This window comes from Magallana gigas, chromosome 4 (assembly GCF_963853765.1).
Source record: "Magallana gigas chromosome 4, xbMagGiga1.1, whole genome shotgun sequence".
NCBI lineage: Eukaryota > Metazoa > Mollusca > Bivalvia > Ostreida > Ostreidae > Magallana > Magallana gigas.
Window position 1 is genome coordinate 34002302 of NC_088856.1, and position 18823 is coordinate 34021124.

An 18823-nucleotide genomic window follows, 5' to 3' on the forward strand; every position below is an offset into this window, starting at 1 on the left:
TTATATTTCTAAATCATTAATCTATGTAACACCGATAAAGTGGACATTCCAAATTCAAAACAACAGCCGAAAAAAGATCAGAAAAGCTCACCTGAGCTGAAAGCTCTACCATCCTCAGCCTCAAAGTACTTTATTCATCAAAAAATGTTATTTATCCTCCAAACTTTATAAATGAAAAAAAAATAACACGAGGCCAATAGGCCTTAACGGTCACCTGAGAAGCATTTAACCCATACACAAACTTGTCGAGGAGTATCATATATGCATTTAATTAAGTTTTATTCTGGAGTAGAAAAATTATAAATTTGTAATGACGACCACCTTCCCTGCCTGAAATCTTTCAGGACTATGAAACCTATAATTTTAGCAAAAAACTTAAAGATTATAATCAAAAATAATTTTTCCCATATCTGTTAACTTTCAGGATAGGTTTTATATATATATGTTTTCATGGATAATCTAAAACAATGTGGCTAGTATACATGTTTTATCTAAAACAACCTCCCATCCCACATCCCCAGAAGCAGACAGAAACTCTCCCTGTGGGCATTTAGACAAAAAACAAATAAACAGCTTTAAAGGCATCATGAGTTACTCACTTCTCCTGTTCCAGCTTTTGAATATTAACCTTCATTGAAGATTAATCACCATCTGGCATTTATATACCAAAATCATTTTACATGTATCAGTGATTTTAGTTAGCCAATAATTACTTTTTTATTGACAAATCTATTTGTTTATCTAGAAAGTTAAAACATTGTTTTTGTTTCAAATGATAAAAAGACTTGCATAACTCTTTTGATTATATAACTTCTTTATAATTACATTGTATTCAATGATAAATTACTAAATATGAACCAGCAAAGGGAGATAACTCCATTAACTTTTATCCCCCCCCCCCTCTCTTGAACTCTTTCCAAATGCTTTCAAAATCTCTTAACTTTGATTGACAGCTCTATTCATACTCTTTTTTTATATTTGTGATTTTTTGATTTTTTTTTCAAATACATTTGTATACAATAAAGTGATTATAACAGCTTTGAGAAAATTTACTTCAAAACAAAATTATTCCTTGGAAGAGAGAGAGAGAGAGAGAGAGAGAGAGAGAGAGAGAGAGAGAGAGAGAGGACTGGTTGTTGAACATGAGTTAGAAATTGATTTATAGTTTTATATCATCTCTATACAGTCAGAGTCTGCTATAATTGTTCAGTCAAGTCTATTAAGAAGAAAAAGCCAAGTTTCCCATCTCTTATAGAAATCATCTAATCTGCAATTTCGGGTAGCTATATATCTTTGTGAATTTACTCATTTCTAATGAGCTAAAAATGGTTGTGCCCATGCATCGAAGGCTCAAACCCCCTTACCTCTAAGTAGTAGGTCTCCAAGGAGCCTCTAAGCCAAGCAGTTTATTACATGGCTTTGCATAATAATAACACTTCAAGACTAATCATTAATAAATGTTCTATATAAAAGGCAGATTTATGGTACCAATCAAAATATTCCAGATAACTTTGAGTTATCAATCATTGCTGAGGATCAGAGATTGTTAAGAAGAGGACATTATGCATTGGACATAATAACAAAGCATTTACTTCATCTCCAACAACTCCAAGAACAGAGGAAAATATTGTAATATTTCAAATTACATGTTAAATTCAATATGTGGCCATATTAGCCCATCCCACGGGCCTGAACCCAGGGGCCATGAATTTCACAAATTTGGTAGAGGGATTCATGGGAATCATAACCATTCAGAAGAAAATGTAAAAGGCATGATAGACAACACATGACAATAAATAAAAAACCAATTGCAATAGGTTAGTGACTCAGGTGACTTAAATTGTAATGTACACTTACTTACCAATTTCTCAAAATTATTCAGCAGCTTTTCTTTTTCCATTGTTTCATTTTCCAGCTTACTGCTTATCTCTGATATTTTGGATTGAAGATGATGAACTTCAGCACTCACTGAAGTCATAAAATTATGAAAAAATATTATCATCACAATAGGCATTATACGAGTACTGTAAATTCCTAATTAAATGCGAGGAATTAATATCTGCATAAAATCGCGAGAAGCCCGTCACGCGAATTTTAAAATCTAACTTTTAATTTTCAGACATATAAACTATGATAAAATTTCAGCATTCGCAATTTTAAGTTCTCGCGATTTGATGGAAAACCGTTGAATCGCGGAATTAAGTACTCGCGTAATATAAGGAATCTACAGTATATCATATACTTATAGAAAATATACCCTTTTTTTCCCTGTGCGATATAAACAGGAAATTTGCCTATCCGTGTGATATAATTTTATCACATCCCTTTCCATTAATCATTGGCTATTATGACGTAGAGTTTGGTAAGCCTCGTTCAACTCCGATTTTCGAGTATGACGTCAAATAGTTACGTTGATGTCAACATGCTATATAAACAGCTAGCAAAAAAATTGCAGGTAAGTTTATCAAATATAAAATATAGACAAGGAACAATTTGTTAACAATAGGCAATTTTACATGTAAAAAATTACAAACATACGATTTTCTTTTAATTTTCAGTGATGGAAGGTTAAAGTCAGACGCGACCTCTCTTCCATTTTCCTATTTTTTCCTATCTCCACAAAGTGAAGATTTCCACTTAGTAATTTTATAATTATATTTTCATGTTATATGATTCTTTTTTTATTTAGATAAAAAGTGTTTAATTGAAATGTATAGTATTGCTTTATTTATAAGCATTCAAATGCATTTTGCATGCTTTTTAACAAAATATTCGAAATATTCTAGCTCCGAAAAGAGCCTGGTAATGTACCTTGAAATTTTGAGAATTAACAGGTTTTAAATGTTAATAAATAAGGAATAAAATATCAATGAAAATTATATAAAATTGAGGAACGTCTCGTGTGTCCTAACCATATAAGTAAACTTTTTGCCAAATTACAACAAAAGTGACCAAATAGTTTTTATGCTATCCGCCCTCATAGTTCGGTCCTATAAACATGTTAAGCCAGCCATTTTATATACAGAATTGTATAAAATAAAAGGATGTTTAAGAATCAAATTAAATTTTATTTGTAATGGATAGAAAATACCTTTCCACTCACACAGAACAACAATTGTTCGCACTCATATGCTGTTTAGCAATTTATTTTTTTAATTTTAATTATTGATCCTGCATTAAAAAAATGCATGATGTTTATTTTTGTCAATTGTTATGTCAAAGTGTCAACTGACATCATTGTAAGACCTTGACTCTGATGTGGATAACGTCGATTTAGAACAAATTATTTTCCTGCTGATACATGTAAATTGTATATCTGAAATGTTATTATCACTGATCTCCTTAATTATACTTAAATTGGTATAGATTACTGTTTTATTGTCTGAGATAATTCTCATTTTGCTTTCATTGGTTTCTCATGCTGTTTTTTTTTTAAAACAAACACTTAATTCTTCTAACTGTCAAATCACAAAGCTAACGAGAGATTTATCTAAAATTCACATTGCACTTAAATTAAGAAACTCTTCTATATTTCTTCTAAGCACAACAAATTTCAACAGTTTCTTATCTGAGTTAATTAATGTTTGGTCATAATATTTTGTTTGTCATTTATTCAATTTCAAATAAAGATTTGGGTGAAGACAATGATTTTTATCTTTAAAACAAAGACATAAATAATTTGAAATAGAGTTCAATGTTTAGATTGTTTGTTTTTTTGTTTTGTTTTGGGTTTTTTTGGGGGGGGAGGGGGGGGGGGGAATAAGTGTATTTGCAATTCAAAAAAAGTCTGGTTTTTCTAGATTAATTAAGGAATGCTTTCTTTTTTGAATAATAAAATCCTCATCACTCATTCTTGATGTTTAAGTGTTTAGTATTTCAATAATAACTTATACCAATTCTTCCATCAATCTTAGACTTACACAGTGTGCGACTTTCTTCTGAACCTTTTAGTTGTAGCCTCATCATCTCTAACTCTGATCTCTCCTGCAATGATAAGCATTCCATTACCAACTAAATACCAACAGCATGAAATTAACACATGCAATAGGTAAATAAACAAACAATAAAATGTGTACACAGGAAAGGTCAGTCCTGTGTGCGGTCATCCGGAACAGCTATTGATGACGGTAGCTTTCATCTTACGAAGAAGGGAGCCACCCGTGTGCATTTAAGTGTAACTAATGCCCAGTAAAGAGTAACTGTGTACACAAGAGGGGTGTCAAACAATGAAACAAAGGAATATACAATGTAAGAGGGTGGGAAATAATTATTACATGGTCACAATCCTTTCAGATTAACCGAAAATAGTTTTTTCCTATTGGATTTTCAGGAAAAAATATAAAGGGTTATATTACAGTGGAGCCTCAGTTATCCGGAGGCTTTCGTTCCCAAGTCCAATCGTCCGGATAGGTGAAGCGTCCGGATATCTGAAATGTGTCTATTGTAAGCAGTTGTCATGAATGATAATGTATTTGTATACAATGGCTCCCAGTGTTGATAATAGGTTTTTTTGCCTTTCATACCATATAGCAACACATACTAGATTTGTCTGTTGATATGAACGTTTTTAGATATAAAGAACTCTGCTTTATTTTATTATTTTGTCATTAACTGGACAATAATGATAACCGAATCTAACTAAATTCTTTGTGTCCAAGTGTGATATGTGTGTGATACACTGTTGTTCACAATTTTCCAAATTTTGAAAGTGATTTGGGAAGTCAGTGTGTTTATACAAGCTACTCATGAGGGTCTAGCACGTAAAAAGGTGTGAAACTTAATTGACAGGAGTAATCTTTTGTACTGAGTAGGATATCATCAATTTTTACCGTCCGGTTAAAGGAAGCAAGATTAGTAGTAAATCAGTGTTTTGTGGTAAAAACAAACCGTCCAGATCCAGAACACGGAATTCCAGATAAATGAGACAAAATAACGTATAAAAAAATCTGTTCCCATATAAAATTGTCCGTAAACTGAAGCGTCCGGTTATCTGGCGTCCAGATATCTGAGGCACAACTGTATATCAGATTAATCGAATTATTCGATTAACCACTATCAGATTAAGTGGAATCCTCTGTATTAAGAATTCAGAATTTAGTATTATGATAAAATGCTGGATAGGGTTTTACATTTCTTGTTCGATAAATTTTCATATACGGCGCACTGAACTACTTGAAATGATTGTAATTGCTAATGAAAAGACATGAAACAATTAACATGATAGGATAAACGGAAAAACTGTTAAAATCAAATGATAAACCTGATAGGATTAACGCACAATAGGATAGGATTAACGCATGATAGAACAGTATACACACACGATGTGATAGAATTGATACACGATACGATAGTATAGGATTGTAAAGAATAACGCAGCGGGTACTGTAATAAATTTAAAAGAATTGGCTATGCAGTTTTCAAGAAGAAGTTAAAAATCTTTATTTGTTAACAAATGTAGTACATTATATCAATGCATGATGACGGACAGTGATGGATGGATACCAATAGGTCACTTTAGGTCACCTGGGTCATTTGGGTGACCTAGAAAGTTAATGCATTAAAATAGCTTTATTTTCATGTTTAGAGATACTCATGTAATAAATTTATATCTCTCAACAACACACCTGTATTGACAAGGGAATAGCTTTAGTGCCTCCTTCGCTCGGAATCTTTTCAAGTTCTTTTTTCAATTCTCCTGTGTACCATCTCTCTTCCTTTAATGATGTTTTCAAATCATCAATTTCTTGTCTCATTGCAAGAACATCCCCATCTCTACAAATATCAAAAGCAAATATCAAATATCAATTATTCTGAACAGCTCCTTGAAAATTGAGCGATTTATCCGATACCTCAATCCAAACAAAAAATTTAATTGTTCAGAGTTCTACACAAGGCACCCGGGATACATTTTATCAATCGCAGCCCACCACGGTTAACTAGAGGTACTGTGAAGAAGCTCACAAATGATACTCCCTGCTATGAAAAACATCATGACTCAAATATATTCTAAAAGAGAAAATGATGGATGCTATCTATTTAACCCTCACGTTCTATCAATAACAACTGCTCTCTTTTTTTTTTAATTGTTAATGCTAACATGAGTACCTGAACCAATTTCTATTCTTTAAATTCAATTTATTTCAACTTAACTGTTAATGGACAAAGACATTTGCATCCTTATGATAACAAACATGAATGGAATCAAACATGAATCACATGTCAAACAGCCATTATATTTTGAATTTTTGGTATACTGAGCCCACTTTTTTGGAAAAAAAAATTCCACACAATTTCAAAAAAAAGAAGATAAAATGCATCGGAGCAGACCATATTCAGAAGGATGGGGATGATAAAAGCTTTTTTATAAACAATCAGGGTTGTCTCTAAGACCCGGGAAGCGGGGAATTCCCCCGCCTAAAGTGACGTAATTACCCGGCTATTATTGCATTTCAAACACAATCTAGCTATAAGCTAGACCTTCAGATCCCCTTCTACTTTTTTATTTCTCCCTTCTACTTCAATTTTTAGAGACAACCCTGAACAATGACCTTGAAGTTGCCCAAATTACCTTGGGTCAACGTCAAGACACATTCTCAGATCATAAGCAATCTTTGTGTGAAGTAAGAACTTCCAATGTTTATCCATTAAAAAGATACAGACTGGACACGAATTTTGCACTTTTCCTGCCAGTGACCTTGACCTTGTCCAATTGACCTTGGGTCAGGGTCATGACTCACCCTCAAGTCAATAGCAATCTTTGTGTGAAGTATGAACTTCCAATGTTTCTCCATAAGAAAGATATGGACCGGACACGAATTTTGCACAGACGGATGGCCAGACAGACAGACGGTCAACATACAAAATGTGATAAAAATGGCTCATTTGAGCTTTCAGTTCAGCTGAGTAAACTATGTGCAAAGTCTCAAATAAATTGACCAGATAGTTTATCTATTTGCCACTCCAATAATTTGGTCATATGTCCGAATCATCCCCGACATTTTATATAAAATTATATAGGAAAAAGGGGGTTTTCGTTTATCAATTTCATATGTAGAAAATTACAAACATATGATTTTTTCTTAATTTTCAGCGATGGAAGGATAACAAATAAGTTAACTTTTTGCCAAATTAAAACAAAATTGACAGGATAGTTTTTATGCTATCTGAGCCCTCAAAATTTGGTCCTATAAACATGTTGTACCAGCCATTTTACATATAGAATTATTATAGAAGAAAGCGATGTTTACGAATCAAATTTAATTTTACTTGAAACAGATAAATTATACCCAATTTCAACTCACACAGAACATAAAAAGATTGTGCACATGTTTTTATTATGCAAATTTTATTTTTAATTTTTATAATTGACCCTGAAATAAAAATACACAATGTTTTTTTTTTGTCAATTGTTACATCAAAGTCTCAACAGACATCATCATATGGCATGAATAACGTCGATTTTCAAGAAGCGGTGAAATGATTAAATACTGCTGAACATTATTCTAAAGATTTCACTAAAAATAACTTTTATGATAAGTATTTTTTTTTTATGAAAACATTACATGAAAATCCATATACTAGTGTAATCATTTTATGTACAGATAATACAATATTCAAGACTACTCGTTTTTTAGATCTTGAAGTTACTGAACATTAAATTCAAGAGCAACATATTCCTATGAATTCAGCAGAAATATCTATCTGCTGTACTGTACAAAAGGGGATGCAGCAATGTTAAGGTGTCCTGGAGCTAAAATACGGCTGAAAAACAATATTTTCTGAATCAACAAATAAATACTTTGACCAGGAGTATTTCTTAAAAGCTTAATAACATATATTGACAACAATGTTAAACATTATTTTCGATGCATTTTTGTGACGTCATATGTACTTTGTTGTCACGTAATATGCATATCCTAACATTGCAAATTATCTACTTAAATCGCATCGGCGCAAGTGATTAATGACATTAAATCATACATATTTTTAAGAAGAATCCTTTGTTCTGTCATATACTTTGAAATTTTTGCTTGCATGGGCTTGAAATAAATATTTCGTTTATCAAACATACTGAAAAAACACATCGCTAAATCATCAAAATAAAGCACATTTTTACTAACTGAAAGCAATTTACTTAAAATTGGGATAAATCTGTTGGTTTCCCAAGCATGATATATATTCTCTACCAATTTAAAGTAAAATATTCTTAAATTGTATTGATCATTCACCTGCGCCAAGCTGTTTTTTACATGCATTAAAATTTCTTCATTCAGTTGTATACACGTAGCAGGGAGAGTCTCCGAACCACTAATTATAATTAGTCTTTTACTTCAAGCAAAGCTTTAAATCTGTCGATTATTTGATAATGATTATTAATATGAATTAATTCTATAGTCCAGCATTAAGGGCAGCATTTATTAGAATATATCCCCCAATAAAAATATGCATGTCTGTGTGTGTGATTGCATGTGTAAGCATGTGAGCATTTGATAGTATTTTTATTCTCACACCAATTTATGCAGAGTACTGAGCTTTAAAAAGTTATTTTTTCTATAGAGGTACTACACCCTACTGGTGCATGAAACTTTTAAATAGATTACCTGTTTTCAGTTGCAACAGACTTATCATCATGTTTGGAGTCAAAATGAGCCTGAAGTTCTTCTGGGGATGACAGTGATATCTTGCATATGGGACACAAAAAACCTTCCTACAAACATAATAAATTCAAAGTGTTCAAGACATCCAAAATATAGGGGGAAAAAACAAGATACAGTATATATGTGAGTCAATGCTCACTTCAAAGAACTATATATGATATTAGTCAAATTTGGCCCCCAAAATTCGCTATTTTCAAAATGATTCAGGTACATTACTTTGTTGTGTTATTTTATAAAAGAGTTGACATGAAATATCTTTTTCACCTATTTATTTGATTTATATGCACTTACTGGCTGTATATGACGTCAGAAGTGACGCTATTTTTATAATTCAATCAAAATCAATCAAAAATTGACATTTTTCTTATCTTTTTTCGAATGGGAAATATAGAGCGACTCTTTGAACAAGAACGAACTTTTTGTCACTTATAAGTATTGGAGAGATACATCTTTGGTGAAAATATTTTGTTTGTTCAAACAGTCGCTCAATGTTTCCTTAAAGAAAAACTGCCTCAAAACAAGCCATTTTATGCTAAAAATGAGAAAATGGCGGGAAAAGGTAAACTTTATGAACTCATATTTTTAAATTGTGGGGACTAAAATCAAAATGAAAATTATGAAAAAACTTCAAATGTATATTTGTACAAATAAAACAAAGAATTACAGTAAAATGACAATGTTCATTTTAGAGGGCCATTTTAGGCTCAAACCATATATAGTCCTTTGTTCAAAAAGGAACACCACCATAATTATGGCAAAATGCGACAGAAATTTGTTACAGACAGACAGAAAGACACACACACACAGACACACAAATATAAAACAGTATACCCCCTATCCTTCAAAGCTTGGGTATGAATAGAAGCAAATTGGAATAAGGACTTTTGGAGTATATCATTTTTATTACATGAACTTAACCGATATGTGTGCGTGTGTGTCAGTAATACCGGTAGTCTTATGAAATATCATCGTCAGTAGCCCAAACGAGGAGATTCATATTAGTTCTCTCTATCTATTTGAGGGAACTTTTAGACTTGATCAATACAGTGGCTTGCTACCATGGTCAAACATGATAACTGAATTGAAATTAGAGTTGCAGGAGAATAAAATGATTTTCCATATCTTTAGAACAGTGTAACATAATTTGGTTTATTGAATTTTTATGTTTTAATAATTGTTAAAAACGAATGGCTTTGATGCTTCACATTCATATCTTATGCTAGCTAGGTATACCCTATTAATAGGTCATTAGGCCAAAAAAATATTATTCCCATTTCCTGTTGCCTGACTGAATCTAAGTTTTTTTGGTGATCATGGTGGTGATCGGTAACTTCAGAATTTCCTCAGAAAGAGAAGTGAAGGTGCTTATCTTCTGAGTTCAAAATCGTGTAAATTAACCTCACTGGCAAAAGAATGATAAAAATCTAATCTACAGACATTTTTACTGCATAAATTAACCTTGTGGTTAATATAAACTTGTGACTATCTTATCTTCAGGGGTTATATTAATACGGGTGATGCAACAACATACTGTGCATTGGAAATTACAAAAACAATGTTTATTACTTTAAATCCTGATATTGCAATTAGTTAATAACCTGATAGTAGTTAATTAATGCAATAAATGCTAAAATTATCATAAAACTGCTTTCTAAATTTTCTTGAGAATTTAACAGATCCTCTACATAATGTACGGTAGTAAGTGGATCAAAGAGTACAGAGACTGATTTAATTAATATTGACATTAAGCTAATACAATACAGAAAAATTTATCCAGAAAAGGATAAATACATTCATACACATGTAGACTAAATTTTGCAAATAATATTAGTTTTTATTTTTAAATAAAGAATTAATCTATTTTTTGCCTGTTGTTTTCTATACATCACATGCATCAATAATACAAAGACCTTTGGAAATTTTAAATCATGATTAACATACTGTACACTGTGAATATACTTCTTTCTCATTATTACACACTGACACATATGCTCCAAGTTTTAAAAAATAAATATTTAAAAAAAATTTTTTTTTTCCTACCTACCTACCCTAATTTTCTTGGTCAGGTGACAGGATATAGGAATATTTTTTTTGGCCTTACGCTGAAGGTGAAAATCATTTTAAATAGGGGTGCATTGTGGCTTTGTGCTAAGTTTTGTTAAATTTTTTCCGAAGAAAAGATAAGAAAAGTAGTCGAAATGGAGTGAACTATTGCAATTGAAAGGTTATAGGCCCCTATACACAAAATTTGGTCAGAAAAGTTAATGTGCTTAGATGAAGAACAAATTAATCTTTCAATACCCCTTGGTGTTGTTTATTTTCATCATGAGCATCTTCAAAGTGTTGCTGCAATCCCTCAGCAGATTGAAGAGATATCATACAAATAGGACATACAAACCCCTGCAAAAGAAAAAACAAGAGGCCCATGGGTCACATTGCTCACCTGAGCAACAATAGACATCATAAAATCAGCTTTACAGAGTCATATACAAAATATCTGGACAATGTAGTATAACAGATCCTGTACTCAAAAAATATTTTTCCCCTGGATATTCTTTTTATCATTGAGCCCTTTTTGTCACATGATGATTTTACAGTCATTTCACATATTGAGTATAACAGTTCTCAAGAAGATCTAAATTAAATGGGATATACACCTTCGTCAAACTTGTGAAGCCCAAGAATTGTCCACGGACCAAAATCTAAACAATTTTAAAGAATCAGCAACATGTCAAAATGCTTGCATATAAGTAAAACCATATATTTAAGTTTTGGTGAAATTAAAGTGTTTTCCTTTGTAAAATTGGACCCCTAGATGTGGCCCCAGCCTACTCCTGAAAAATATGATTTTGACAAATCTGAATCTACACTATCTAAGGTTGCTGTCACTAAAGTTGTGCCTTTTCTAAGAAATTTTTTCTTCGAATAAGATTTTTCTCTATATATTTCTATGTAAAAATATATCCCCTCCCCATTGTGCCCCCACCCTATCCTTGGGGATCATGATTTGAACAATCTTGAATCTACCCTACCTGAAGATACTTTACACAAGTTACAGCTTTTCTGGCCAATTGTGTTCTGAGAAGAAGATTTGAGAAAAAAAAATTTTGAATATACACTATCTAAGGTTGCTTTCACTAACGTTGCGCCTTTTCTAAGAAAATGATTTTCTTTTTTAGAAAAAGATTTTCTCTATATATTCCTATGTAAAAATATATTCCCTCCCCATTGTGCCCCTACACTACCCCTGGGGTTTGAACAAACTTGAATCTACCCTACCTGAGGAACTTCACACAAGTTACAGCTTTTCTGCCCAAATGGTTTTATAGAAGATTTTTGAAAAATATCTAAAAAAAATTTCAATAAATCCTATTTATCTCCCCTTGAAAGCCCGCTTGGCCCTTCATGTTGAGAAACATGAACCCCCTTCACCTAATGATGCCTAATGCCACGTTTGGTTGAAATTGGCCCAGTGGTTCTGGTGAAGAAGTCAAAAATGTAAAAAGTTTACAGACAGAGGGACGGACAAACAGGCGGATGCAGGACAAAAAGTTATCAGAAAAGCTCACTTTCAGCTCAGGTGAACTCAAAAGAGGTCAAAGGGCCACATGGTATTTATTTCCCCTTTGTTACCATTGGAAATCTGTGATGTTCAATTTTCAATAACACACATGGCGTATGAGCATGTGAGCACAAGTGAACCTCTTCATGCATTTGAATTGATTTATTATTGTAAGATTAAATGAAACTTACATATTATTTATTTTGAAATGAAATTTTGAAAAATAATAGTTAATTAAATCAGATCTTTATTATCTCAAAAAAGAGTTTTCTCAGCAAAGTTTCTGGCACTATATTTTTAGCGGCAAAAGAGCACTAAATAAAATATTCTATGGATGTTCCATCAATTATTCATAACCCTGACAAAGAGCGTATATATAATATGGCTTTAAAGCAATGATACAACAAGAGATGTTTGTAAACACTTATGCGCGCACCCCCTCCCATGGAAACATCCACGAAGAAAATTAATTGAAACTGCAAATAATTGAAATTTTTCTTCTAAGTCCCAGGGGCATAACTCTGTCAAAAATTGCTTGATCGTATTCAAAATCAATCTTGACCTAGACATTATAATAAATCTGTATACCAAATTTTATCTAAATACGTGCAATCTCTGCGAAGAATATGAACTGAAACTATTGGTGGACTGACCGAGCGACAGAGAGATGGACAAGCAGCAAAGCAATATGCCCTTCATTCTTTGAAGGGGGTATAAAAATATTTCATACAACTAATAATATAAGCATTGAATGCTTATTTTTGTATATAGTTGGTCCTATAACACACCAATCTGTGCAGACAAATTATCATACCGTGCTAACATGCGGCATTCAATAACAAATCTATTTAAATCACATGACAACGTTTATTTGTGCTCATGCATACGCCATGATCAGGTTTGACGCGTTATTGAAAACTGAACTTCACATATTCTCAATGCAAACACACTGAGTGTAAATATATTAATATAAACAGGACAGTTGAAAAGAAAGCAGGTTACACTAATTTCCTGATGAAATAAAGTATTCTTGAAAATAAATCTCATACCTATTCACTTGGGAAATAGAAATCTGATTCTAATATTTACAAACTGCTATTAAATACAAATGAATGTGCAGATTTTGAAGTGAAACTTTAAAATATGCGTGTGATCTCCAGATGTTGGTTAATCTTTCATGAAAGAAGATAAGAGATATGAAGCAAACTATCTTGTTTATTCCCAATAGTACATGTAACATACGCTCTAACTCTTAAGTATGAAATAAAGACAAATAATTACAAATCTACTGTACTTACTAGGCACCAAATCTCCTGTACTTTACTTTATTTCTAAACTCAATAATAAAATATGCCAGATCTCCCTAACTTTTTAAAACATGAATTCAGCAACAAAGAGTGCCAAACTCTTGACCTTATCACTACCCCTTAAGTCAGCAACAAAAGGCGCCACATCTCCTATATATAACTCTTCCCCTAAAGTCAGCGACAAATGGGGCCAAATCTCCTGACCACAATACTACACCTGAAGTCTTAAGATCTTCCAGATCAATCAGAAAGCACATAAAATTCTTGATCAGTTAATGATAATAATTATTATGAGTACCAGTAGAGTTGCTTCAAACTGGGTGATGAATAATGGTATAAAATTTTATTCAACAGCATTTTTATGCATAAAAATTATGAAATTTACTTACCTGTGCCTCATCAATTTGGCTGGAGACCCCTTGAGATGAAGCCTGTAGCAAAATTTAAAGAAAAGAATCAAAGTGAAAAAAGCACTGGAAAAATGGAAAATATTCATCACTGTGATAGCTAGAGCTAGATCAACTCAGGTTTAATTTCAATTAAAAATACTTAAATTGGTTTATTTTTTATTTAAAGTTACCTAAACTCAATTCATATTTTTATTCATTACATAAATATCTTCTGAAGATTATGATATTATTGAAAGATAATAAACAGTAAGAATACATATGTGACATATTTTCTCTTTAATGTTTCGTCAGTTAATGTTTCTTTTTACATTGTATTTTTATTATAGACATTGAAATTTATTTAGACTCCAATTTCTTGACAACTTGCGAAATAAACAATTACAAATCTGTATTTTTATAACGAGATGGAGTTCACCATTGTAATTTACAGAATAAAGGCGACTTTTATTAGTAGACAAACACATGGGTTTTCATTGTCATTCAAATTTGATGAAAATTATAGCGTGTATAGCTTTAACATTTAGCCCTATGGGAAATGAATTGGTACTCTTTTTCCCAAACAGTATTCCCCATGTTTTGGCAGCCATTAAAATGTTTTGAATTTTTTGTATACAAAGCCGGATTTTCTTTCCCGAATTTTTTTTTCACACAATTTTTTTTCAGGATAAAATAAAATGCATCAGGGCGGGCCATTTTCTGAGGAGCAGGCGGGGATTAGAATCTAAAAATTAATTTTATGTAGCCTAACCTGGGTATTTTACCATTGAAACCAGTAAATTTTGTTATTTTTAATATCTACTGTATAGCTGTTTGAAATTTGTAAAATATTGTCCAATCCATGGTGAAATAGTTCTTCATTCTTCATTAACTTCATTAATTTACTTTATTTCTGTGTTTTTAACAATTTCGCTACCGGTATTTTTTCTCTAATAATTAAGCAAGGGGAAAACCTGTACTATTTCAAACATTAAGTTGTATTATATCTGGAATATAGTTGATGCATGATCAAAGACAAAAATCCAAGGGTGTACGATGCATGGTGAATCACCCTACTATTATAAATCTCAGTAAAGAATCTTTTTTTCGTTCCTATTAATTTTTCTGAGTGAACAATGATAATGTGTGAATGAATTTATCTTGGTTATTTTTATGGCATGCCAAATTCAAAAAAGTAAGCTAAATATAGTTTCACATTTGAAAAGTTAGGTTTATCGACTGGTGACAATAGTTTACAAATCGCAAAGTATAGTTAATGATTTGTTAACTATAGTTTTCATCTGTAAAACTATATTTAACGGTTGTAAACTATAGTTAACAAATGGTTATCGAAGTTTACATGTCTGCAAATAACGTTAACAATAGATTTTGCTGATAAATATAGATTCACATCTGAAAACTATAATTTACTTTCGTTAACTATATTTAAGAGTTGTTAAACATAGTTTCACAATCATGAAGCTATATTCATCAGATAGTTTATGTTTTGCAATCGCAAAGTATTTTTGTTTTTAGTGTAAATTAATGTTTTACACTTCTGAAACATAGATAATCGTTAACTATGGTTTACAGATGTAAAATAAAAATTAACGGCGTTAAATAACGTTTCACAGATGATAAACTAGGTTTATCGACAGTTAAACTATATTTACGGATGACTTTGATTACCAGAATATCTCTGATGACAGAAACAAATACGCTGATCAATTTCTTGCAAACAAACAATTAAAGGAAAATTCTCGCTTTAAAAAATGGAAGGATACAACAGCTTTAGAGATGAAGAAGTTCTTTGCCGTTGTTATAGCAATGGGCATCATTACACATTGTCAAATGGATATTTCCAAATACGGTACTGGATCAAATCTACCGAGAATCCCTTCGGGCTTCACAGGATTTGATCACGTGACCAACAATTTTCATATCCCGATGAACTTTTTAAATTGCTGTTTATTTCTTAAAAGTAGTCAACATAAATAACGCATTGTTAATGTTTAAAATGTGGTTTTGGGTTTTAACTTGCTGTGGTGACCTTGACCTCTTTGAATATGACCTTGGGAAATATCTTTTTGTAAAACCTAGAAAAAATGCCACCTGAAGAATGATTGGTCCAAATTTTTTACAGTGATATGATAAAAATTCAATTAATGATACTTTAATTTCCAATTGAAATTGTGTCAAATCACAAGGTGATATTAGTTCATTGAATAAAAATTTTAAGACTATGAATTAATTTTGTATTATTTTGTTATTTTTGTATCATTTTTAAATCAATTGTCCTTTGGTTCACTGCCTTGAATAAAATTGATGCTAATTTAAAAAGAATATTAACGTTTTTTCTGCAATTAGTAAATAAAATAGTTACCTTTAGTGATGGGAATCGGTGAGATTTTCATAATCGATAATCGGTTTCCCACAACTAACTAATTATCGATTATAATCGGAGATTTTTTATATTTTATAGTGTAGTGCTAAATAAATGTAAATAAACAAGTTACAATGAACAGACCTATTACTATACTCTGTCCCGAGTTTTTGCTTCCACCACTTTTTGCTTGATATTTCAATAATAGTAAATACCTTTGAGCTCAAACTACGTTCATCCACTAATATGAAAAATGTCCAGATTATCTGTTTTGAAACGCCCCCTCTACCACTTTGGGTTTCAATACACATCCCAAAATTGAATGTCTGCGGAGATTTTGCATTGCATCAGCCATTAATAAGCCCGGATAATAACATTAAAAAATCGCGCAAGGTATCCCGAGTACTTACGAATGGAGAAAAGATGTAAACATTTCCCATTATATATCCCCGTAAGAAAATTATTTTCTTTCCTGTGAAATTTTATGAGTGAAAAGGGATAATTGTTCAATGAAGATATCTTGGATATATTCCCTTTCATCAATTTCAATTGTATTTCTTTCACAGGTATGTGTATTTTTATTAAAAATCATCGAAAATTGATGGAAGCAATAACTTGGGACAGACTATAGGCTTTTGTAATTTTATATACTTAGTATTTCTAGCTATAAGAAAATTATATTCAAAAGATTTTCTTTAGTATAGGCAGTCCAACATAAATTTTCTTGAAACCAAGATGCGTCCAAATTCGGGAATGTGCTATATTTCCCGAGTGAGAATATGGAGCTCATCTGACATGTCAGCCATTTTCAGACCCTTTTTAGGGTTTAGATAGTTCACGCCTAGAATATTCTGTTTATGATATATATGCGCTCGTTGAAAGGGAAAAAAACCTCAACCGATTAATCGTAATGAATTCTTTTATGATCAAGCGCTTACAATGCGATAACAATTGATCGATTTTCGATTATAATCGATGATTGGAACATCGCTAGTTGCCATGGCAACAATTCTTTATGAAATGAATGCAAACTTTCTCAAAAAAACAAAACAACTGTGCTCTACAACTTTGGAAAATTTCATATATATATCTTTGTAAATAAAGATTTTATGCATTGATGAAGTATTGATGTCATCAAAATGTGATTTCCAAAACAATTGAGCACAGGTGCTCTTTAAATTGAATAACAATATAGCAGAGCAAGGGTTAATTATAGTTTTACACTTCTGAAACATAGATGATTGCATTAACTATGGTTTACAGATGTGAAATATAGATTGACGGTGTTAACTATACTGGCGTGCGACCAGTTCTCGCCAAGCACCATTTCTAGCCAGTACATTGTGACATCATTTTTCGTCTATAATTTTATGTGTTGATAAAATGACATCACAATGTATTTGCGAGAAATGGTACTCGGCGAGAACTGGTTGCATGCCAGTAGTTTTCTGTTCATAAACTATAGTTTACAACCTTAACCGTTTAAACCTAGTTGACTGTGAAACCATGATTTGCTCATTTTTTAGAATTTGGTTTGCCATATATTTTTCCCTCATCTATTTGAATTTCACTTCTTTCACGGATATGTGTATTTTTATTAAAAATTGTCCAAATGTGCTCTATAAGTCTACAGCGACACATATGACTTCATTTGCAAACGGTGGCATATATGGCAAGAGTCAGAGGAATCTCGATTTAAACTACGATACCTGTCAACAAAACTAATTTAATAAAAAAATCATTTTTTCATTTTAAATAACTATTTTAATTCATATTACAAGAACAAAACAGTATTACTATATAACAATACTTTCCACTTGGATCGCCATTTGGGTAAATTGGCCCATCGCTCCAGGACGCCCTCATATGCGTCCTTTGTAACGTTCACAGTCGTAAATGAATTTTTCAGCATATAGTTTGTGTCAAAGTTAAACTAAAGGTTATGTAGATTACCTTTTCATCTTTTCTGTTCAGCAACCTCTTAAACATTCTGGTAACACCTACTTTTACTTTCTCCGGAAATGCGATCAATGAGGTAGCTACAGTAATTGATCCTATTCAAATTAGGAACCCAGGGTAGTTGTTAAATAGACAATGTACCAGAGACATAGTCTCTGACTGTACAGAATGTTCGGAATTGAATGAAACACGATTTTTTTCTGTAAAAAAAAAAGAATGAACGTCTAAGTAAAAATTTAAGTTAAATTCTCATATGTAGCGTTTCTATTTTCTCAACGTTTCTCCTTTTTAAAGAATAAGTCAGCGTTGTTCTCACAATTTTAATAAAAGGTAATAATCCAAGAAACATATGTATAAATCATTCAAAACTTGTGCAATTCTAACCTACTACTCTGCTAAATAAAACCACCCGCACTGAACTTCAGCCAATCTCCCTTTATATATAACGTCTCTAAAATAACTCCTCAATCACGTGCATAATTCACTCCTAATAATAAAATCAACTCCTCTCTTTGAAATAACTCCTCACTATGTTTCATAACAAATACAATTTAGGTCAGAGATGAGGA

The 18823-nt window shown here is 31.8% G+C and overlaps 1 protein-coding gene across 4 annotated transcripts in view; it reads right to left on the reverse strand.

Annotated features, from left to right (window-relative positions):
* Positions 1–18325, reverse strand: part of LOC105317406 (early endosome antigen 1) — a 108875-nt gene extending 90550 nt beyond the window's left edge. For all 4 annotated transcript variants that reach the window (XM_034451183.2, XM_034451182.2, XM_034451184.2 and 1 more), the window contains exons 1-7: positions 18249–18325; positions 13916–13957; positions 10959–11057; positions 8601–8707; positions 5625–5772; positions 3921–3984; positions 1862–1968 (exon numbers count right to left, since the gene is read on the reverse strand). In XM_034451183.2, coding sequence (XP_034307074.2) covers positions 1862–1968; positions 3921–3984; positions 5625–5772; positions 8601–8707; positions 10959–11057; positions 13916–13957; positions 18249–18284 — 603 coding nt within the window. In that variant the 5' untranslated portion in view covers positions 18285–18325. The remainder of the gene's footprint in view (positions 1–1861; positions 1969–3920; positions 3985–5624; positions 5773–8600; positions 8708–10958; positions 11058–13915; positions 13958–18248) is intronic.
* Between the last annotated feature and the right edge of the window lie 498 nt (positions 18326–18823).